Below are 25817 nucleotides of genomic sequence, written 5' to 3'. Positions count from 1 at the left end.
GAGAAAGCTGTAACCCTGGAGTTCCTCAGCCAGTGGGGAAATGGGGAGGGACCTGCATTTCAAGCAAGGGAATAAAAGAGGCTGCAACCTCCATTAAGTTGAGAGACCTCACTGGGGATTGGCTGGTGAACTCTCCTTTTTATTCAAATAAAAGCCGAGTTACCACCTCCGTCTCTGGGATATCTTTGAGGCTCATAATAACAGAAACAGATATATTATTTTTCAGAACAATAACAAGCTTTTTATCCATACCAAGGTGTGTGGGATTTTACTTCTGTAGCCGTTTGAACTTACATTATTAGTATTTTAATTTGATTTATGGTACCTCCTTTAAACACATCCAGAAAGTTGTATGCTGATAGCATTAGATTTTTTTTTAAGTAGAAAAAATTATGGAAAATATTAAAGGAGTTCATTATCTATTGTTCTAAGAAGTGGCTTTTAGTTAGAAATGACATTTAGGTGGAACCAAAATTTTAGCACACTGAAGAGTGATATTTGGCCCTGTCAGTGTATTTCAGGATCTCATCACATGGTTGCCTCAGCAAGTTGCTTTTGGTTTCAGCCCTCTCTCATTACCCCTTCCCATCTGACTGAAATCAGCTGATCTTTTTAGGCATTCCCACAGTCAGCCAGCAAACTACTCGCTGTCAGATACCAAGCACCATATTTAGGGTGTGCCTTTTAAATACAGAGGCCAATAGGAATACAGTTGCCTCATTTTGTCTACCCCTTCAGAGCTCACTGCCTTCCCATCATAAAACTTTGCCAACCAAACAGAAAACGTTCTCAACCTATAGGAGTAGCTTTCTGATTCTACATGTGCCTTTGCTGAAAATGCAAATCAATAATAGTAATAAAGGTATTTTAATATATTTAAAATATATATTACATAATCTGGATAAAATGTAATTAACTTTTAACATCCATGCAATCATTTCGTTATTGCGGCTAAAAAAATAATTCTCAGAATCCATCTCTTCCAGAATCTCCAAGAAAAATACTCTTTGTTTCACCATTTTCTGATTCATTCGACTTTGGAAGCAAAATAAACACATTGCTGTGTTCAATATTGTTGCACAAGAGAATTCACAAGAATGAAATGTGTTCAAAGTTCCTAGAAAAAAATGCAGCAATGCAGGCTGCCAACTTGTTCAATGTCAAGCTCTAGGCAGTATAGCAGGACTAGCAGTAAATGACTCATAGTGAGTCACGCTTTAGCTATTTTTGCTTTTAAAGTAATGCCAGGCGCTGTGTTAATATTCAACCCTGAGTAAATTTAGCAATGCAAGAAAACAAGTGTTTCCATGGTTGCTCCTTCACAATGTTTATGGTATATACACAGCCATTAGGCACAGGAATTAAGCCAAATGAAGAATATGGAAATGTTCCTCTTTCATTTACAACTGAATTTTGCTACATTGGGTTTCATGACTCACTCAGCTACTACTTTTTCCAACTCTAACAAAAATGTAAAGCCGTAGCTAGCACACCACCGTACTGTTAGTGGTGAATAGCCACTACTTTCCTCTAAATTACATCTTGTCCTGTGTACATGACTGAGCTGGAAGCATGATAATGAAGTTACGCATATTTTTTTCAGGACAAAACAAGACTGACATGAAGCCCTCACTAGTGAAACTAAGTACATCCATCATGGGTAACATGTTCCGTGACACTTCTGAGGAGGAGCTGGCAGGGAGCAAAGCCAAAGAGGAGGGCTGAAGGGAAGAAGGAGGTTGTGGCACCACGTGAAAAGGGAAAGCAGCTTCAGAAAAAAGAGGAAGGATGCTGATTGAGGCTGAGGAACAGTTGGGTAAAATGAGAGAAGTAGCGAAGAGCGTACAGCAGAGCTGGAAAATATCTTCCCATGACACAGCTGTGATGTGACAAAACCCATATGCAGGCATGACTTCAATGCAGCTATCTACACAGCCGTGTTTTCTTAGGTGAGCAGGTATTTGTGGAATTGTGAAATAAGAGCCCAACTAATGTAGACATCTGACATGGCATCACAAAACTTTGCTGGAAATTAGGAAAGAGGAATTTAATCTGGGTTGTAGGAAAAAAAACAAGACCCCAAAAAACCCAAAGCAAAGGTAAGGTAAATCGCTTACTTTGCTCACACTAATAACAGAGCTGCCAAATGATTACATATGATTACTTGTTAAACTTTTTTGTTCCTATTTTAATACAGTGATTTATTCATTAGTCTTGAATTGCAGTAATTATTATTTTTATTGTAGAGGCTGCTAAAGCATACAGAAAGCTTTTACATTTTTCCCCTTGAAGGAAACTGCTTAGTTTTTCTGCATCAAGTCTTCCGTGCTGCAATAAGCAGGGATTTTTTCCCATGTTTTCCTATCTGGTTATAAACTAGCCACTTAGTTTATACTCAAAGTTTATAGATGGATCCTGAAGAACGGCCTTCCTGCAAAAACTTTTTTTGATTTCATTAAGTCTTGGCTTGACCCTTAAACTTTCAAACAGGGAGTGCGGGAAAATACTTAAGGCTGGGCAAAGAACTGAAGCAAACTACTAAAGTCCAAAATGATCCTGTTTGGTGGCCTCCTAACCCTGAAGGCATTTATCTCCAGCAAGCCCCTCCCAGGTTCTCCAGGGATCTGAAGATCTGACTTCTGTACTTGCCCAGAGCTGCCCCAGCCTGAGTAACTAAGAATACATTGCTTGTCTTGCAACCTCTTTGGCTCTTGAAAGGAGGCACAGCTCCATCCAAGTGGAAGAAGAGAAGGTGGTGATGGAGATGTAGAAAACACAGTTTTCTCTTGCTGCAGGAGTTAACCACTGGAGTACACAGTCGTGCACTCTCTTCAAATCCTTCCCAGTACCTTCCACTTCCAACTGCATATGGTGCACATTTTGCACCAACTGAAGGGCTGTGGAGTGCCCTCTGCAGACCAGCCTGCAGCCGAGGGGTTGCTGAAAAGCCTATGAGCAACTGTATGATGTCAGATGTAAATTCCATTCCACCCCATCCAGCAGCCTTACTCTGATGATGAATAATAGCAAATCACTACAGAGGTCATAGGCAGGGAATGCTGACAGCAATGTTTTCCTGGTATTGTCCAGCCTCCAGTAATCTGGTCAGGGACATTTGGAGAATCCAGAGAGGAGTCAAACATGTCATCTTCCTCATAAGGGCTTTTTTTAGGCGCTTATTTGGGAATTTATTGGCATCACTTCCTGGGCAACTGCTGTAGTCACAATGCTATGATATAAAACATAAACACTCTCACTATCACTCCACTAACTGCTTCTCTCCCTCACTAGGTATTTTTAGTGCCTTCTGGAACCACCTGTTAAGCAACTTGCCTTTAATCCTAAGATCATTCACTGCAAGTCTGGTAACACACATCTACATCCACATTTGAGATGATAAGATATGATAAACCTATCCCCACTTGTTAAGTAAGATGCTGTGTCTGAAATCAGAGCTAATAACTGCTGAAAGGTGACAACTTAAAGCACTCCTGAGTTGTGAAGAACATTTGAATGCTTCAAGCCTGTTTTAGAGTAAGTGTAAATGCCAGCAAAGGTGTTCGACTTCTGTGACTTGGTTTTAATGGTGACTGAAAGCAACACCTCTTAGGTTACCCCTGAGAGACAGTACATACAATTACCACTTCAGCTCCCCGATAACATCAGTAATCATTTGAGAGTCTGAAATTCCTAAATCTACAGATTAGAGCTGCAGTCCATTTCCTCTTCAGGTACATAATAGAAGCATGGGTGCTCCATCTCACAGTACAAGCGATTCATTGCCTTTGCGTTACTTTATAGTTGGCACGTTTTTAGCCACCTTATGCAATACTGACTGACATACAGATATAAAGCACTCTATGCTGACTGAATAGATTTGTCACTGAACAAAGCTGTTCAAGCTTTGCCATAACCCTCCTCCTGGGAGCTAAGGCACTTAAGTCTAGGCTCTGACATCTAGTCTGAGGTCTACAGACCTAAAAGATAGGTGTTGCAGTCCCTCAGAGCTTCTCTAGCTTTCTTCCTCCATTTCAGCTCAACATTTAAGAGGTTTGGGATAGTGTGAAGATCTCCAGTATATTAATGGCATACAAGTCAAGTTGGAAAGAAACCATGCTCTACTGTGAGGTTATTGGTGTCTATGGCTTTCAAGAGGGAAATGAAATAATATGGATATCAAAAATTACGGTAAGCAGCCAATGCACATGAACTTCTGCTATGGAATTATAGGATGTTTATTAATCTTGCGGTACATTACTATTTTGCATGTTATTATATGTGGCAAGTATAGGTCAGGGAAATTGCACTGATTTCAGAACCTACACTGACGCTTACCAAAGCAAGATCTAGATCAATACCTGCTGCTCTTCTGAAGGACACACCACATGGCAAATAGTTTCAGGATCCATAAAAACACCAAGCGTTTTCCTTTCTCTGAACTGAAGTATTTCAAAGTTACCATGCAGCGTGATATGCACTGATGGATTATTATTTAGTCAGCATTATCTCAGAACTACTTCCCTGTTCTTCCTCAAATGCTTTTTGTACTGGCACTCAATATAAAAGAATCTACTTGAAGTAGATTCTACGTGAAGCAGTATTTCCTCTGATACTTGTGCATACTGGTGGCACAAAGTCCCACATATAAATGATTGAAATAAATATATAGAAAGAGTAAAAAATCCTACTAAGCCTCCAGATAAATACTCAAGTAACAGAAAAAATGAGTAAATAAAGCAAAGTTCCCTAAGTTTAAAGCTCTTTTCAGGTTTTCTTCCTTCCTCCTCAATATCCTAAGTTCAAAGTGAGAGCATCTCATAGAAAAATTTTAACACTGAGATGCTCTCCCTTTCCTCTTCCTTTGATTTCTTCTCCTTGGACTGTTCTTTACCTGTTTTCTTGTGATCATACTTGAAATTTAAGCTGTAAGCTCATGGCACATGAATGGAATTCCTGTATCCTCCAACTTTTAAATTTTTCTGAATAGCATGCAACAGATACAATAGTAAGTAAAATTGTACTGAGCTGGCAGAGGCAGTCCTTGCATTTTCACTGCTCGGATTTGTGCAAGCAAAATAGTATGTATTATTACACCATGAAAGAAGTGAGTGAAAACTCTAAGTGAAATCACTGGTATTTTATTACCAGAAAGCAAATTTTCCATAGGGTATAACCCATCTATTGAACATTTCAGAATTTCAGATACAGGCAAGGTTTAGCAACTACCTCTATGCTTCTTACTAATCTGAAATTTCTAAAACATTTCTGATGAGTTCAAATACGGTCACGAGACATGAGACTTTAGAAGTTATCATGTTGCACTGGATTACCATGGAGTCAAGAAATATAGGAACTGACTGAATTGAACTAAACGCCATTGGGGGAGAACATCTCTTTAAGCTTGGGTGAAGTGCTGGAACAGGAACAATGAGCAAACACTTGCTTACAGACTTATTTTGCCAGAAAAATTCTTACCACCTAAGCAAAGTTCTAAGGTTTTTCATCATTCTTCCAATAGAAACAAAGGGGAAAAAGTTAATATATTTTAAGATGGCATTTTATTAGATAATGTGATTGAATGCAACATCAAGGGAATGGAAGTGCATCTAGAAGCTCCCTTCCTGACCTATATGTTCATACAAACAGTAAGAATGTCGTGCTGGCAGCCATCAATGTGCTCACTTAAGGGAGAATTATCCCATGGCAGTAACAATAAATTACCCTAAGTATTATGCCTAAGTGTATAATAATAATAAAAAATTATTTCAATATAACACTCCGTTTCCTTTCTAGATTTTATAGACTCAGTGCTGACCTGAAAGCCAGGCTGATATAAAAGTAAGAATTACATCCTGCAAAGAATTTTTTTTGCAATTGAATAAAATGTAGATCTTTTAAAAATGTATGTAGGGATCAGATGACAGACACAGAAATAGGTAAGAAGGCCCTACCCTCGAGCATTTGCTGATTAGAAAGGCAGATATCTATAACAGGAGAGATCTACATCTGATGTTCTTTCTGATTAAGATACCTCCTCCCTCAGCTGAGTGCTTTACTATAGGGCTAAAGGGTCAGTGTCTCTAAGTATTTCCTTCTGCAGTTGTTGCCATTTTTATATATAGTTAAATACACACTGGACAGAGAGAGAGACAGAAACTGATTCCAGAGCTACAGGTCAATCACTTAGTAGGCCAAGAGTCAGTCAAATTCTGATTGTAAATCACCAAGACTGAAACTCAGATCTCTTATACTCCAGGTTACTTTCAATGGAGAAGAGTTGCTTGAGGGGGTGGGTTGATTCCTCTTTCATTTTAACTACGAATTCCATGTCAGATCTCTAAATGCCAAACAAAGAAACTTCTTGTTTTGATCAATTACATTAGAATAGCAATTATTTCATCAAAGAAACCAGACTTATCGGCAATTAATGTTCTTCATTAATCCACTAACAGAATTATTTATTGTCAACGCAAGTTTCTGCATTTACAAAATTTTTTACCTGAAAAAGTCATTCCAGATTGCAGAAGAAAAGTTCTGACGGTTTCATTCATTCTGGAGTTAGTACTTCTTAACAAACTCGCAAGGACACTGGCTGTAATGGTAATTTTACAATTTGGATATTGGTCTTGGGTACCATACAGCTCCCATTGCTATAGTACGTGATCATCCTGTTCATCTACTTTGCTTCTCTAGCTTGTTTATCTTTCAAAAAACTCTGTGAAATAGAGTAACTCATTCCATTCTCAGGCCCTCATCTAATCCTTCAAAACTACAAGTGGGCTTGTTCACTCCTGAGCAAGTCAACTAATTCCTTCCAGAAAATATCCAGACAGAACAGTTCCAAAAGGACAAAGCCATGCCAGGCTTCTCTTATCAGCATAGTCCTTCAACCCTACCCAAAATTCAGCTCTCATTCACACAAATGCCTCAACATATTCATGTCACTCCTTTGGGGCTGCAACTTGCTACTTCAGCATCATGCCATGAAGGCATTACTCTGGCAGTCTTAAACACAGCTCTTTGAACTGAATAAAGCACAAAAAGACAATAATGATGTTTTAGTGCCACAAAAGATTCAGGGCAGTTGAGTGTTTTGTACTCAATTGGACATGACTGTTTTGCTCCATAGGGTACCAGCCCAGAGCACCATGGATTTGAGCCAGTCCATGTTCCTTAGTCTCTTCTTCACAGTCCACAAACACAATACACACATAATCAAATTAGAGACATAGGTGTAAGGTCCAGATCCACAACCTTTTAGGCACCTAACTTCCAGTGATCTGTTCTGAAACTAAACTACTTGATCTAATACAAGAAGAGGGTAACAAAGCAAAGAACTAAAGCTAGCTCTCCTGAACTTCAAATGACCTTTCTAAGTGCTGGATCCTCTTTCGTTTCTTTACTAGTCAAAGGCCTGTCTAGAAGGAATTTTACATAAATGAAAAGGTCATATCCCACACACACCACTAAACTGTCATAACACCAATCCCACTTTCAGTTGGAAATTTCAACTCCTGTGCTGAAGTTGTTTTCTCATAATTAGTCAGTAAGGGGATTTTAAATTATTTCTTTACATTAAAATATAAAGAAAAATACACTAACGCTATTTTTTCAGGTGATTCTCTGCCAACCCTGTCAAGTATAAAGACGAAAATAGGCCAACTAAGAAGCCAGGTACTACTGAAGAGAAACCCAGATCTGCAAATCACTTATGTGATTCCACACAAGAAACTTCAACTATTTCCTCAAGTTTCACCACTGTTATATGGTGAGAAGTAAAATTGTCTACCTCAGTGTGATGTTGTGAGGATTAATTGGATGAAACTTGTCAGGCATTATACTACTCAGTGTCTCGTTGCAGCTTGTTTTCTTATCCTACTAAAAGCAAATCAAACTCTTTCCTGGAACCTCCAGATAGACTGTTTTATGAATTTAAAGAGAATTCCTTTCACAGTGTCATTTTTTCTATCCCAAACTGCATCTAAAATAACATTTTTTTACATAATTATTTCTCAGCATATGCATCGCTTAAAATACATGTATCAACAGGGCATATGGCGTCTACTTGAACATTGAATTTAAAATCATCTCCTTTCAAAATATTTGCTTATTGATAACAACTATAAATCCATCCTCACAAAATGTTAAATCATGATACATACTTTTTCCTTTCAAAGCCTCAAAGACTTTTTTTTTCTTTAGTGGAGAAGGCAAGAAAGATCTTTACAACTGCAGTGTTGCTATTTTCCAAACTACACTACAATGACTGCTTTCCTGTGACAAAAAGTTCCCTGAACTACTATTGAGTCTCAAAATTATTTGTCCCCCATAAAAAAATATTATCTTTCCAACATTTGCCAAATTCACTCCATAAACTTTGGCATAACCAGCAATATTGTCATTCACTCAAATCTTAGCACTTTCCACCAAATCACGACTGAAGTGTGCATCTGTTGGGTGTTCACAGAGCCCATATTTATCAAGGATTCCAAAGTGCATGTTGTCAGCTGCTACAAAAAAGCTATGAGACCTGTCATCCATCCTTTGTGCACCAAATGTGACACTAAATAACCTTCAGCAAATACAGCAGTGGCAGCTAGGGTCATACGAGCAGAGATTATACCGTCTGATTATCTCTCTTCACAGAGTATCAGAAATTTAAACTGTTACACAGAGATTAAAGACAGATCTTAGTTTCATTCTGTGAAAGCAAAATTCTCATACTCTGTGCCAGAAGATGCCTTTGAGATAGACAGAGATATATATATACTGGCATGAAATAAAAAGACTTAGTAATACAACTTCAAACAGAAGGTGGGATTTTAAACTTACAGAAGATACAAAATGCAAAGTTACAATTCCTGCAGTAATCAAGGCTTAGTTCCTATGGGCTCACTCCTGCAAGGTTCTGCACTGTGGTTATGCTCCAATAAGGAAATGAAACATGCCAGCAATCTCACTAATTTCAAAGGATCTACTCAAGCAATTTAATTTAAGCAACTTGCTTAAGCATTTCACTTATTCAAAAGATCACTAAGCACTTTGTAGATCCAGGACCCTTATGGGTAAGGAGAGCATCAGTCATGTAGTGTTAAGGTAAAAAAGTTCTCCTTACAAACCACACATGTAATCATATAGAACTTTCTGGTACTACCAGATTTAGTGAATATGCCTCCAAGTGCTCAATTATTTGGAAAAGATAATGTAGCCACTTAGGGGCACAAGAAATGGTTAAAAAAAAAGAAAAATTAATCAAACTCCTTTCTACTGCTTACATTCTAAGAAGGCTTAGAGGAAAAATGAAAATGTTTTCCATTAAAAGTAAGAAGTGAGAATTTAGGAAACTAAGATAGTTCTGAAAACATACTTCAGAAAAACCACTTTCTGTTCACATAAAACCTGTCTGACAGTGTTTTGACACATATCATCAGAGGTGGAGATTTTGCATCACTTTGCACAAACTCTAGCTGAAGTAGCTGCATAATAAAGGCTCACATATTGAGAGAAAATGCCTGCAAACTGTCTGAAAGATGAGCAGAACAGAAACTGCTCTGAGGCATATCAACCTTACTGCCAGAGATGCACTTGCCCAATTTCCTTTCTGCACCTTAGCTGCTGCTGAAGTTCAAAGCTAAGAAGGCCTCCTTCCCACAGAACTGCCAAGAGAAGAAGACAAGCTGAAGGTGATACAGCTCCGTTCTCCTCCCTGAGTATTAGAGCTACCTACGGTACTGCCTGTCACGTGTCGGGGGCAGGGAACAACCATGCAGCTCCCTTTCATCACTGTGGCAGCAAATATCAAGAGAGAAAACATACTACTTTTCTTAATTTTTTGTTAAAATAAGATTGTATTTAACTGCTTCACACTCTGCACTATACCTAAAAACTGTGTTGAGAAATTTTTTCTCCTTAAAACCCTAGCTAATTTTTAAGTAGCAAGACAATGTGAGAATATAATGTTTCCTTGTTCAGCTATTCTAGAATACAAATGTTGAACTATGAATAAAAGATACACAATGATTAATGGTAACACATCCTGGACAGCAAATCATTTTAGCATCCACCCCATCTGCTCCTTTGAGATAGAAGAGACTGGAACAACAGAAAACCCCAGGAAAGCCCCTCTGAGAAAACTTGGCTGAAGTTTTCATATTTTATGTGATTTAACAACAAAACCAAATCCCAGAAAAGAGCTAAAAATTGGACCACAACTGTATATGTTCTTGAAACAGGCCAGGAATTTTGAACTAAGTTGTGCAAGACTAATGACTGAAAACAAAATATTAACTAGATAGTTTTTACTGAAGTTACTGATACATGTAACTCACATCAAGCAGTTTTAAAGTGTGTCCCAAAATTTGCAGACATATTGTAATATGCTGTAAAATGGGACCAGAATTGTAGGGCTCATGCTTTTGAAGTCACAATTCATACAGGAGAAACTAAAGAATACACAGTTGACTTGATATAAGCACAGATATTGAATATTTAACAGGATGACCTTAATGTTCTCTTTACCAAAAAAAAAAAAAACCAAAACCTAACACAAAACCACATATACACAGTGTCCTATAAGGTAAATCACCAGTTTATGGAAACTCATGTCTTTTACGGATTTCATGACTCTCCAGCTCAGCTGGTATTGCAACTCTGAAATTCCTGCCTCTGAGTCCAATCTTTCTTCACAGTAATACTATTTTCAACATGGCATATCACAGAATCACAGAATCAAGTTGGAAACAACCTCTGGGATCACTGAGTCCAAACTATGACTGAACACCACCATGTCAACCAGACCATGGCACCAAGTGCCACGTCCAGTCTTTCCTTAAACACCTTCAGGGACAGTGACTCCACCACCTTCCTGGGCGGTCCATTCCAATGTCTAATCAACCCTTCTGTGAAGAAATTCCTTCTAATGTCCAACCTAAACCTCCCCTGGAGCAGCTTAAGATTATAACTAGTACTTTAGATAATACTAACAGTGCTCAATTATACATCTCGACATAATAATTTACTATGTAGAGCTCAATAATGAGAAGTGGCTTTTTGTACCAGATGGAGTACATGTGTTTAGTCTCTCACAAAGATATTAAAACCAGAGGCCCTATAAGAATTCCTGTAAGAATGTACCTATCATTTTTAAGCTTGTGAATATATTTTTGATATTCGGTTCCACATGTCTTTTTAAGGGCTAGGTATGAGTGACAAAAACACACAAAAGGAGAGAGGGAGGATAAGGGTAATGGCAAGAAGATGACATAACTACAATAAATAGAGAAACAAGACAGTCTTAAAGGTTCCAGGTCACTGTATCATATAGAAGCAAATTTAAGTATGTGAATATAAACAGGCTCCACCGATCTCCAGTCATCTATTATTACTCAACAATTTCTAGCAGCCTTCCTGGTAAAAGAGCCTTTTGAAGAGGAAAGGAGTGTAGGAAAATAATTTCATATTGGATCAACAGATTATGTAGGCAAAAGACACAACACTAATGCAAGTTTAAGGCAGCAGAATTGTGCTTGCTTTCAAAAACTTAACTTTGTATTTCCCACCTATATGCAGACCTGAGGTAACACTTCATTGCCAAAGAAGGTGGCTGCACCAGACTGTTCCCTTGTATACATGTTCACTATATTGCATCCAAGACTGTTTGCGAAAGCTAAGTAACCATTTTCCATTAAATCTTTTAAATTGCAATAAATACGTCAAGAGGAGCAAATGTGATGGATTTACTTGATCAAAACCAACATGAAATCTACAAACCCCAAGCTGACCCAGCTGATAAACAGTCCTTGTACAGAACACAGCAGTCCACCCAACATCATCATGCATTTCATTTTGGGCATAGTCTGACCTCTGTACACGACCAAAACAAAAGTCAAGTGGCTAGTAAGACAAATCTGGATTTCAGGCAGCAGTAGCAGAATGACATTCTCATATTTTATTACGAATAATTTTTACGGTGTTTATTTAATTTGGGTTTTTTTTCAACAGGTCTGCCAGTTAGAACTTAGTCCCATAGCTTGAACTGAATCTATTCCTAGGGCATACACCCCTTCCTCAGGCAATTACAGGGTGGAAAGTAAAGCCGAAATCAGTTATCAAGATTTTTATCTTCTTAGTTACAAACACCTGGAAATTAGGAATTACAACATAATGGCGGGGCAGTAATAATTTTATGGTTATGTAGGGAGTGAAAATTACACTGTTTTGTGGTCTACAACTTGGTATGTTCATTCTTAGAGTAGTGCTAAGACCTATTAAACTTAGAGATCAGTGCTAATACTCAAATCGAAAATCTTAAAACCCATAAAGATGAGAAACAAATATATTAAGCCCTCGAGCTCTAATCCTAGGGAGTCTTGAGACACCAGATCTAAAGTTCACCTTGTCAAACATGTCCTCACACCCCATAAGTCTCTATAGGGAAGTAATCTGAAGTCCAGTGGAATCAGTGGGTAAATTCTTTCTGCTACTTCCAGTGAGGTTTGAATAGGGCTCCAAAAAAACCCAAAACTCAAGGAGAGCTACAGGCGAGCATCCAGAATATCCTTTTCCAATGGTATAAATCATTAATCTATGACTCCTGAAGTTCCTGAGACACCAGTTCATGTTGAAATCAAAATATAGGGTGGGAGGGAATAGGTACAGCAAGGGGGTCAAGGGACAGCAAGCAGAATAATACGATTTCAAAACATAATCATGATTAGGGAAGAGCGACACAAATAGTGTCAGAGCCCATGAACTTTCCCAGAACCAGTAATCAGAGTGATATTTCAATGGCTGCTATATGTGTGGGGCAATAAAAGCATACAATTTCGTTGTGTTGCATAAATAACAGAACTGTTCACTCTCCAACTCCTCTGGTAATTCAAGCAGATATAACTTGAAATTTTAACACTAGAAAAATTATGTGAATTAAGAAAACCAGATTTTACTAAGTTGCAGTGTTTCCTGGTGCGTGCACGAAGCTGTAAACCTGAGAACACGTACAGTAAGCATTTTCCAACAATATAGTTCTACGATTAAAGCAAAGGTCTTCTTAAGAGTTGCAACACATCCTAAGTTGTGAAACAGGAGCAATTTGTTTAAGCGACAAATGAAAACAGCTTACCTAATCTTTTTAGAAGATCCTATCAATTAAGAAAATAAATGCAAAAGGTCTTCAAATGACAAAGCCCACCTTACTAAAAAAAATGGGATTTTCATGATATTTGTATTCAAACACAGCAGGAACTGTGGGAGTCTAAATAAAACTACCAAAGTATTTACACTGGACTTTTTTCTACACAGATATAAATTTAAATAAGTTTTTAAGTAAGAACACACACACCAGTTTAAGCCATAATTGGCAATTCTATATTTTAGGGCAGTTAGTCACATCTTACTAGTTAGTACTCAAAGAATCTTTTTTTTTTTTTTTTAAATCAGACTTACATTGTTTTTTCATCTCTTTAAGCTGATCCATAAAATACACGTATTTTTCATTGCTTTTCAAATCTGAGTCACTGTTCTTATTCTCAATTGTAGTTAATTTTTCTTGCACCAAGTTTTCTAAATCTGGTATAATTTCTGGTTTTTCTCGTTTTACCTGTAAGGAACAAGAAATAGAATGTTATTCATTATGACACATTTTAATACAAAGCAAAGGACATAAAGCAAAAATTCATTAGCATAATCTCAGTTTCTTTTGACTACAGTTAGGCTTCCTGCTCTGAAGCTGTAACCTCCAGGTAATTATTCATTTCAGTAAAAGTAACTATGAAATGTAGAGATTAACTACTCAGTATCATTTTAACTCAGTTTCTGGGTATTCCTCATGCTAACAATAGGGAAAACCGAACCTTGCAGTCAAATTTACTTCCCTGAGTAGTGAAAGTAAACATGTTAACAACAACCAGCATGACACAGCATGCATGAAAACAATGAATACAACTCTGTCCAGAATGAGAGATGATTAAAAAGCAGAAATAACATCAAGAGTTTTCTTAAAACCTCCACTCTCTCACGATTTTGGAGTCAGCTTTACAGAAGCTACATGCTTTACAGAATCTTTACAGAAGCTTTACAGAATCTACATGCATGATCAGTGTGATAACTCCAGCAAAAGCAATACATAGGCTAATGTGAAAGGAAACCACCCCAATTTATTTGTGCTGTGTGAACAAGAAGCATTATGCCACACAGGCAGGTAAAAATACAGTTTCTTGAAAAGTACTTGTTTGCAGCAATTACATCTCGATTGATCTGAAGAATAAATACCTAGAAATAAAAGGGAGGTCATCACATAGGCAATATTAAGATATTCTGAGAATGCAAAAAGCACTTTGGGAACCCCCTAAAGACAGTAATTGGGGTTTTCCCTTCTGTTTCTCAAGTCAACATTAAATTCCAGGGAACTGTACCTTTGACAGGTCTTCAAAAGTACTGGATTACAGGTAATGTGGACTGTGCTGTACAATGATGGCCAGCAATAGCACAAAGTTGGAAAGAAGGGTGGACATCTGTCAAAGCCTTAATGCTAAGCATCCTCAGAACCAGACAAAGGCCATTTCTATCTCAAAATTATGACAAAACAGGACAAACTGAAAAAAAAGGAGCTAAGCACCATTTCTGCTGAGCCACTCGTCCCCTACCACACACATTAAATTCTGCCCCTTACCAGACCATGCTACTATTCATTGTGAAAGACAGGAAAAGAGGCTACTGAGAAAAAACCAGTCCACTTCATCAAATCGTTTACAGCTTTGAAAGTTTACAGAGACCTTGGAAATCCTACAGAATATATCTTATTTCAGGAGCCAAAGGAATAATAAATGTTGATGTAAAAATGAACTCTGTAGATATATAAAATGCTACAAGAAAACTTTACTTTCCCTTAATCAAAACAAAGCAATCCATAAAACTATTACTTCTTCCAGGAGTAGAGCCAGTTTGGCACATTTTCTTTAGGCAGATACAAGTTGTGGCAAGAAGAAAAATAAGAAAAAAATATGCACTTCCAGGTGAGAGCATGCAAAGTTTTCAAAGGCACCTGGAGATAAAAGATCACCAACCACAACATTCAACTGTGAATGGGAATAACTTGGTACCAAAGGAGCTCAGTGACTATGAAAGACTAACATCATTAGAGATGCTCAGACTGCTGCATAAAGCCAAGAGGTAGCACAGAGTCCTTATCCTATGAAATCTGACAAAATGAACAACGGAAAACAGAATATCCTGTGTCCTGTGAAGTGGGGACAATTGTACAAACTCAAATGAGTTGCCTGTGTCAGCATCACAGCAAACTGCTGCAACAGAGGGCCTGTCACAAACTCAACCAGAACTGTTCAGTACTCAGCTGGAGGAGATACTTGGCCTTCAGGTATAAACAAGCACAAGAAAACAGTTACTAAATCAAAATACATTTAAAATCCAAGACATTATAAAAAAATGATTTGATCTGGACCACATGTAGTGCAAACATACTCCTTTCTGCAACATCAGGTTGGTTTTACCGACATTCCAACATTTTCTCTTTAACATAAAAATAACATGTAGACACATTCACAAGCATAGACAAATAACAATCCACCACTAAGATCTGCCCTCATCATGAATGAGAGCACTATGGCCAGATCCCATATGGAAGATCCAGCTGTGTGTACTAAAAGAGACCCTGCAGTGCTTCTAAGTTGCTGATACTGACACAAAGAGTAAAAGAAATTATGTGGACATTCATCATAGGCATCTATTGGTAGCAAAGACAATGTCAATAACCTTTTCTTCTCCACAGGCACCACGTTACACATTGACATAGTTACATCAGGCTCTTTTTATCTTTTTTTTGGCTCATGGAAGATTTGAGTGCAGGTATGCATCAACATACCATCTTCAATCATACCCTCAGAGTGAAAGGTGAAAAGAAGGGCACAGCCAAGGCTAGTTCAAACAGTGGTGCTCTCTACTCCAATTTCCAGAATATGAGCAGAAAAAAGGCAGCAACTGTAACTTCTAGTGTTATGCTAGCAAAACCAACATATGTCTGAGAAGCTGCATTACACCACTCTGCACTGGTGAGGCCCCACCTCAAGGCCTGTGTGCAGTTTTGGGTGCCACAACATAAGAAAGATATAGATCTATTAAAAAGCCCCAAAAGGAGGGCCACGAAGATGGTAAACAGTCTAGAGTGGCTGAGGTCACTTTGTTTATTCAGCACAGAGAAGACTGAGGGGAGACCTCACTGCAGTCAGCAGCTTCCTCACGAGGGGAAGCAGAAAGGCAGGCACCGCTCTCTGCTCCCTGGTGATCAGGAATAAGACCTGAGGGAATGGCATGAAGCTGTGTCAGGGGATATTTAGGCTGGATATTAGGAAAAGGTTCTCCATGCAGAGGCTGGCCGGGCACTAGAACAGGTTCCCTGCAGCACCAAGCCTGTCTGAGTTCAAGAAGTGTTTGGGCAACAGTCTCAGGCACATGGTGTGATTCTTGGGCTTGTCTTGTGCAGGGTCAGGAGCTGGACTCAATGATGCTTGTGGGTCCCTTCTAGTTCAGGATACTCTATGATTCCATGATATGCAGCTTTATCTGTTCCACGGTGGAGCTACAGAAATTTGCATATAGACATCTGTACTAACCTCAAGAAAACACTTATATAAAAACCCTCCCTTACCTACATAAACTATAATCGCACAGCGTGCCGCCACAGATCGATCAAAGTAAGAGCTAGCATGCTCTTTGCTACAGGCAACATGAACAATTTCACCAGCTATCAAGAGGAAAAAAGTCTTTCCCACCAGCTATAGTCCCAACAGTAATACATCATATTGTGAGGACAGTCCAGCAACACGTATGACAAAAGCTCAGACAACCTAAAGAAAAGCTCAGAAACCTAAAGAGTCAGATGAGAGAAATGTTAAAAGAATGCCCTTTCCTGTAGTTGAACTTCTTTCATGTTTACTATTTAAATTCAGTTTCTGTTCACCTCCACATGACTGCTTTCATTAAAATGATTAGCAGAGACACCATTCCTGACCACACTCAATACTGTACCATCACATATGCTATTACTGAAATGCCAGGCAGACCTTCTGGAAGGTCAACACATCACAGGTGAATAACAAGGCATGTCCACCCATTATAATAACAAGTAAATATGTTTGCTGTGCACAAGCAATTCCTCTTTAGTGCTGCATATCCTATTCTATGAAGAGCGTTGAGAATGGCCTAAAACAACAACATAAATGAAAACAAATGTAAGAAAATGTGCCATCAGTCCTAGATCCTCACAGTGGGACAGAATTACAACATCTTATACACTGCATCAGCACAACACCCTTACAGGTACACCACAGTTTTCTTAGTTCTTGCCACCCACCCACTCCTACTCTACAGATGCTTGATGAATGTAGGAATGATGAGATCAGCATAACAAAATGTATGAGGACAATACAAACATACGACATGGCTAAGGAACAGGGCAAAACTATCAGTATTCAGGGCAACAAGCTGGGGTCACGCTCCTTTTTGGTCTCAACAGCATGCCAGATAAATGCTTATCAGGAGACCTGAAGGCATGTTGAATTTCTCAGAAAAAGTTACTTCACATGGGAACCATGAAAGACATGTTAAGCAAACAACTGTTCGTTTAGCAGCACTGTCAGCCAAAACCAGCATGGTAAGTTACACCTTGCAGTCATTAGTCAATCCATGGAGAGCTACACTGATTTTGAAATCGGGTGGAGGCATACACACCCTACAAGGCATCCTGGAAATTACATGTGACGATGAACTGGGAGTGTTCAGGACATATGGTGAAAAGAAGTATCAGTCACAACAGCTTGTTTACAGCAATAGAAAAAGCAAAAGCATCTGCTGTGACATACCAGCAAAGAACCACAAGGGTATTTACATGGGAGATCAGCAATAAGAGAACACACATGTTATACATGATAATTAATGATATTCCATACATGATCTATCAACAGTCGTGATAGGAAAACACATTTAGAAACACTAAAAAAAATTATTTAGAAAAAACATAGCTGAGGTTTACCTATCAAAACATTTATTTGTTCATGGCCACATGTCACACCACCTGGTCACAGTGATATGTGCAAAGGGGTGTCTGTGTTTGATGGGCAATGCTTATGAAATGAGCCACTTCATGGCAGGTCTTTGGCTTCTGCCAGTCTCTGTCTGTAGGGATAAGCTTTTTTCTTGTAGATTCTTCCACTGGGAGTATACCTATTCCATGCATAAACTGTAAAGACTATGCCTCCAAAATTCAGGCTTTTTGAAAGGCCAGCTTTCAAAACAGCCTAAGGGAACAGTTAACTCAGGGTATTCCAAGGGACAGTCTGGGGAATTTTTATTTCATCAATTACCGTAACCACCAAATCAGAAATAAATTATTCTGTCCCAGACCAACCTCAGAACCAGTAAGGCCAAAGATACCACAGACTAAAACTGGACCAGTTTGCAGTATTAGTCTACATACAGTAAGGGATCAGTGTCTAAAAAGGCACTAATTAGCATAACTCTGCATGTAGCACTGCAGCATTTAAAAACTGTCCTGCCCAGTCCCAAAACACTTCACAAACATTAAAGAATTTAGCCTTAAACACCCATTGTGACGTACCATTTATTTTTCAAATGGGGAGACTGTAGCATTAAGAGATGAATAACTTGGCCTCAGGTTGCAGAAGGAGACTGGCAGAACCAAAAATAAATAAATCCCAGCTCTGTGCTTTGAGCACAAAGCCAACCTTTTACCTTCTCCTTTAGCTAAGGGAAAGTTCAAATTAACATGTGCATTTAGTTCACTCTCTATAAAGAGCCTGAAACAACTTGTGGCTGCTTGGCAAACTTTGTGATAAAAGAGCAGCGTTCTGCCTGCCACAGAAATGCTCCCCTGGCCTTTGCATTGCAGTGGTTCAGCATGTGACACTCCATGGTTATTTTTTAGTCTTTTCATTCTTCTCTCTCTAGCACAGAAGCCCTTTAGCTGCATATTTTTAATCTTGTCACTGTTCCTAGGTACCCTTTCTCAGGGCGATCACTTATGTAGCCTGGTATTTGGGAGTTTGCCAGTGCCATTCAAGAGAAATTTCTCAGAAATTTTTTGCCCTACCTGAATCCTGTTGAGGTTTCCTCAAACCAGTGATACAACCTGCAAAAGAACTATCTTTTCAAAGAATTCAGAATTCGCACCATGCATTATTTGTCCCTGTAATTTAATCCCTACAAAATATAGACCTTTAGAGTTTAATTTATGGATAATACTGACATTTGTAAGGTAAAGAAACATTCCTGCTTGCTCATGAACTTTCAAAAGACCAAGTCAGCTGACATGGCAGAATTTCTTCATTTTCCAGATTCTTTGTTGTTCATTTATGAAAGGGAGGGTGATTAGTCACTCAGTGCTGAGAAGCTCAGACGTATGTCGTTACCTAGATATTTATAGCCTTTTGGGACAACCCAAAAAATTATTTGCTGATGTTTCCACCTAACTCTGAACTCATAGTAATTTGAACTGTACTTACACTATAGCCATGTGCCTCTCCATCTTTTGAAGAAAAACTTACTGTCTTACAGCTCCTGTTGGGACAGAATTTCTTATCTCTGTGAATTGGGATATTGTAAAGGAACTCAGTCAAGATCTCTCAGACAGGGGTGGTCAGCCTAAGGCATCCTAAAAAGACCCAGTTCAGATTCTAGGAATCTCACATTTTCTGAGTTGACTTCACTTTAAAATACCCGACCCACATGTGGACATATCTAAAATTGCTTATTTCAGAGAACAAATACCAAGAATTGGCTGGCTAAAACAATAAGCAAGGGCACTGACAAAACAGCCTCTCTGAGCATCTCTATCATAGATAAAGTAACTATTCTTCCTTTATTTATATCTGCTATGCAACAAAAGCAAACAAAAATGCATGTCACATTTCTTTCTTGTTTAACAATTCCTACATCCTATTATTTCATCCTTACCTCACTAAATAATTTATTATTACAAATATGCAGCCTTTCAACACACATATTTATTTTACCTCAGGGTAAGTCAAAGTTTGCTGTGATTATTTATTATAACCAATTTTTTTTCACTGAGAGGGAAAATAACATGAGAGCTAAGTAAATTTGTGGGTTGAGTCACCCATACACTTTGTGAATCATGTGAGAACCAACTCGAAGTGAGTCACCACTGTAACTGAATCAGGCTGCAAAATTTCAGCTCAACCTAAACAGTCATTTATTATTCTTCAATGGCTGGATTCAAACCCTTAGCACATATCAGATCATTTGCTGATGCACAAATAAAACACTGCTCTTGGAAACATTTGCAGGGGCAGTCAAAAAGGGTATCATCACTTAGCAGCAGGAGCTGCAGCAGTTTGAAGACAACTCTGCTGCAGCAGGGATTGCCTAAGGGCCCACATCTGATTCAGGAGAGTCAACACCTCTGCACATCGTGGCTGCAGGGCTGGGACTCCACTTGAGCAACACCTTCGCAGACAATTGTGAAATACCAAGAGGCAGAGTTCTAAGGGCTGACCCACACGTATGACACATACTGCCTATTAAACTGGGCCAGCACAACAGAAAATCACTGTCAGCATGTTTCAAATATCCCAGAACTCTCCCAGAGTAACAGTCTAAAGGTGAGGCAGGGTTGCTGCAGTTCCAAAACAGCACATCAATAACGTGGCTGTAGGTAGGGTGCCCCCCATAATGAAACTGCTAGTACCTTCCACAGCTTCCTTTCCCTACGTTAAACACAGCTGGACACATTAAACATTTATAAAAAAAGTAAGCACTGAGGGACACACACGGCTTCCAGGTATACTGGGGTATATCTAAACAAATTCCTCACAACTCCTGGCACACGACAGTAATTTTGTTAAGGTCAGAAATGGACTCTGGCCCACCCTGGTTGCTTTCCTTCTCCTGCTTAGAAAGGAACCATATATAGAGAATGGGATTAATGTAAATAAGCACCAGGTGAAGAAACAAAATTGCCTGTGTGCAAATGCAAAGTTTACAGCCTGACCAGCGTTTCTTGGGGTTCCCATGTGTTAGAAGTTTCACCTCAAGCAAAATGCTTTACTCTGCACACAGTTTAACAGAAAAAAGCCACCCCGTTTGTATTTTCCCCTGGTACCGACTATGGTCCTTTTGTTTCTCTTCAAGACCCCTTGTGCAGTGCTTTGCAAAGTGCAAAGAGGTAAAAACAAGCAACAAAAGGGGATCTTACTGAAATACCAGCATTAAAACTACCTGCTACCAATGATGTAAAACTGGCTCACGAAAACAGCAGTAAATGTGGGGATTAAAGGTGAGGTTTTCCCAAAGTACCAAAGTGAAGAAAGTTCATGGATATTTAGAAGCTTAATCCTTTAGCATTTCTGAAAGCCTGTGGTTTGCTGTAAGGGTTGGACTGAATTTTGTTAATTATTTCAACCAAACAGAAGTCTGTCTTCACTTTGTTTTTCTGCAGTTTTTTCCAACATATGAAGTATGAATACGACAAAGCAAAAAATTCTACAGTATTTGGGAGATATTTATGAAAACATCTAAAAAATATGGTTCAAGACAAGGTGAAGAAGCAAGCATATCTTCTTTTCCTTGTATTTAAAAATTCTGCCACAAACACAGTTTATATGCAAGTTAATTTTTGTGCACTTGAGATACGCAGCATCTTGTTCCAAGCAGTTTTGCCTGAGCGCAGATGAAGGCTTTTAACAGCAAAAATAACTTATAACTTTATTTTTATAAAAACGTGGCTTTGTTTTAACAGCATGTTAGAAACTGTGAGGCAGATGGTGCATCTGTTTTAGCAAGGTTGATTCAGCAAATGCATCAGGCTGTTGAACCAGTTTACCAAGCTGCTGATTAATTCACATATTTAGCAAATACATTAACATGGATATTAGAGCTTTTTTTTCTTTCTTTAATATCCCACTCAAATTGATGGGAATTTAGACATTGATTTCAGTGGGAGCAGAAGAAGGCCCTAAGGTGATTTCAGATTAACAACCTGTTTACTCTTGTATGGTTCTGCTTATTTGACTGAGATCACTAAACCCCATGTTTTCTACAGTATGAAAATAAAGGGCTAAATCCTAAAACAAGTACAATTCAGTGTTATTTTCAGCTCCTACAAGACACCGATGATTTAGCTGTGAAGCTGATTCCTGTATAAAGTGTGACTTATCCTTTGAAGACCTGTATGCAGCAATTATTGTTAAAATCAGCTGATTTTCCAGAGGCATGTTTTCCATATTCCTTGTGTATAACTGCAGTAAAAGTCAAGCAGACTTTTTTAATTTTTACTCCTCCTGAATTTTTTTTTCACTCATCTGATGAAATTCTTATCCTCAAAAAGTTCTTCAGCACTGACAGCATTTCTTCTTCATACTCTCCAAAACAGCAATGTGAGTCATATCATCATTTTTCATTAAGACTAAACGTAACCTCTACACTTTGGGGAAACAGCAATAAGATACCTTAAGTACAGACTCATGCTTCATTTGAATTGACATCAGTTGAAAAACATAAATCCTGAATGACATTTGCAGCCTAGACTCACCAAATTCATGTATTCATATTAATATCTAGATCAAGATGGCAATAATTCCATCAGGGTCAGCTCCACCTCTAACACAGAACAGTGAATTCAGGGATAGTTCAGAGCTGCACTAAGCAAAACAAACAAAAACACCAAGCCAGTGCAACTGCAGTAAGCCCCCCAATTTCCTTACAAATTGGTAATACCTACCTTACTTATACTGCACTGGGTACAAAACACCTCACTTGTATGACAGTACCAGTCTGTGCCCTGCAGCAGAACTGTCTTTTATTTTGCACTTTACTGCAAATGTGCAGGGACAAGTTTCTCCCTTGAGCCTTTCTATTTTATCACATTCTTCAATCATTATTAGTGATGTTTACTTATCCAGCTTCCTATTGGGACTGCCTTCAATAGAGTTATTAGCCACTAAATCCCAGGTCTTACTTCCAGTCTTATCCTTCTTGATTTACCAGTTCTGGCTGACAGCTTCCACCTCTTCCCTTGTCTTGGCTTTCCTAGTACATGCACAAGTGATTATTTTCTCTTGCACAGCACACTCTGGAATGATAACATACTCTTTTTGCTACATGCTTGTCACAGGATATCCAAATTCCCTAGTTTTTAGAGCTTCCCTGCAAGCAGTATATCATTTAATAGAGAAGGATATTTTCAACTGCAATTCTTTTCCTCCTTTTTGCTTATAGGTCCCATCTTTGTTAGTAATGCAGTTTCAACGAAGCCTCAGAAAAAGAACTGGATCAGAAAATTAGCATTTTAACCTAGCCTTTGCTACTAGTATGATAGATTAAGTTGCTGTTCCTCTGCAGTTACCAATTATTGCAAAGGCAACAAGCGCTGTGTAATAGCCTGGTTTAGTCTTGTTTACATTACCACTCTACGCATCCTTCCCATTGACCTCCCAAAATCCTTGGAGTCTACCCACACCTTTCATGTTATCTATCACAGCATCAAGAGGCTGGTTCTTGCCATCAGATAACTGATGATGCCAGTCTCTGTCACTCTACCTGTTTGATTTTCAAAACAAATGTATTTGCACTTTCTCTCTCCTGGTCCTCCTGCTGTGGGAAAGCTCCTCATAAACATTTGGAATGTATCTTTAAATCCTTCTTCAAAATCCTTGTTTTAAACCATTTTCCTTTATTATAATGCCCACAAATGCTTTCACAACTGTTTGTTTCTGTGCCAGCTGTGTGTCCTGCATGACTGAGCCCAAATTCCTGATTTCAGCGTATCCCTTTTAAACAAAGCCTCATAAAACTGGGTCCTCAGGATTTTGACAAATCCTGAACAGCCTTTTTATTATAGGTCATTACATGAACATCCACATCGTAGCTCAAAACTGTCTTGCTTCATACTCTCCACAATAAAGGAAACCTGAAGAACTGTGAATATAATAAGCTGTAATTAAACACAATAGTAGCAGTAGCAATACCTAACTGTGAAGTGGACACCGGATGCAATCTGGTAGCTGACTCTAGCATAGAAGGCACACAAGAAGAGTCTTTAAAAATTCAGAGATATTTGTTTTGCAACTGTCTTGTAATTGATACACAATGACTTTTTTAAAAGCTAAATGTAAATTATCGATCCAGGTATAAAATTATGACTAAAAATGAAACCATGTTCCAACTCTCCAACCTGTATAGACTCCCCCATTACACATAAGCTCTTGATTTTGTTGTTGGAAGTAATTAAAATCCAACTTTAGTTTAAAACAATTTTTAAATAGTTAATATTTAAAATACGAATTTCTGTAAATGAGACTGTGCGACTGCAGTATTAATTTACACATGTCTTCAAAATGTGACAGCAAGGTAAGAAGAAACAGGAAAAATGAGAGTCCTCAACTGCAATTACAAGACTGAAGGAGACAGTTCTACCTGAGAGTCTGCATGGCAACAGGAAACACAGGAGCATGAACCAGAACAATTCCTAAATGGAGTAGTCTTCACATATACTGTTGAAACACTGTTTGTAAAAGAAAAATAAATCAAAAAGCTTAGTCTAAAATTTAAATACACTTGATATTGATTTGACTGACAAGAAAAGGTATTAAAAGCAGAAATCTGATTTGACTCTCTAAGAACTTATATAGGAAGCCAAAACAATACGAGTTAGGATATAATGCTGGAAAAAAATCAGTGCATTATTTTTTATACACCGTATCAAAAACATTCTCATTATGCTGGCTGACTATCCTAGAAATTTTATGTTGTCTGTGATTAAAAACTGTCATTAACTGTAAGATTTAAAATCATAAAAAAGAAGCAATTTTCTTCTAATCATTCTATGCCCGCAAGTATTTCCTTTCTGCTTTTTATAAACTCAATAAATTTTTTTCTTATTCCTCAGTTTCTGCAGCACTATAACATTTGTCTCCCCAGATTCTTTCAGCCTGCTAGCATAAACCCTATGCCAGCCAACTCTTTTGATCACACCTCCCCTGCCATTCGAACTTCTCCCTACATCTTCCTGAATTTCACAGAATCACAGAATATGCTGAGTTGGAAGGGACCCACAAGGATCATCGAGTCAAATTCGTATATTTAGGTTTTGAACTCGTCCTTCCTCTTTCTCATATTACTTTGCTTTCCCTTTTTTAGCTTCTCTTGAAGCTCATCTCATCACCATTCATCACAATTTTTTAGTACTGCACTTTCCTTATAACTATCAAACTCGCTTTCCTTCATTTCTCTGACTCACTGTATATCACATGCTAAACTGATTCCTCTCTTATTACTAGCCCTAATTATGGGATGCCTCCATTCTTCCTTTTATATATTACATTCTCACCAAACAACTGCTGAGTCACTGGCAAAGGATTTAGGGAGCAGATGCAGACGCAGACTGCCTCCTCTCCATGCAGGGGTCAGCAGTCTCACAGGAACAGTAGGTTACACTGACCTCTTCACGCGGTCTTATAGTGCTTTCTCTCCCAAGTGCACCCTCTGGTACCTGAGACTGCTACTGCTGCACAGTTTCCTCACTGTCGGTGACCTCCTTATGGTCACCTCATTATCAAGTGACAATACATCATCGGAAGTGGAACAGTGTAACTCACTGTAAGCAACTAAACCTTGTAATTGCATCTAACACTTCACCAGGGATCTTCTCTATGAGTACCTGTGACAGCAAAATATTTGACTTGATTCTACTCTGTAGTTATTCACAATCAGATGAAACTTCAGCTACATCTCAGCTGATCACTTTCTATTTTGGCCAGTTCCTGCAGTTT

The 25817-nt window shown here is 38.4% G+C and overlaps 1 protein-coding gene across 5 annotated transcripts in view; it reads right to left on the bottom strand.

Annotated features, from left to right (window-relative positions):
- Positions 1–25817, bottom strand: part of NSMCE2 (NSE2/MMS21 homolog, SMC5-SMC6 complex SUMO ligase) — a 128151-nt gene that overhangs the window by 53806 nt on the left and 48528 nt on the right. For all 5 annotated transcript variants that reach the window (XM_017825258.1, XM_017825254.1, XM_017825257.1 and 2 more), the window contains one exon: positions 13444–13597. In XM_017825258.1, the coding sequence (XP_017680747.1) occupies positions 13444–13597 (154 nt within the window). The remainder of the gene's footprint in view (positions 1–13443; positions 13598–25817) is intronic.

This window comes from Lepidothrix coronata, unplaced genomic scaffold (assembly GCF_001604755.1).
Source record: "Lepidothrix coronata isolate B3197 unplaced genomic scaffold, Lepidothrix_coronata-1.0 Scaffold117, whole genome shotgun sequence".
Lineage (NCBI taxonomy): Eukaryota > Metazoa > Chordata > Aves > Passeriformes > Pipridae > Lepidothrix > Lepidothrix coronata.
This window is presented reverse-complemented; position numbering and strand designations above follow the sequence as displayed.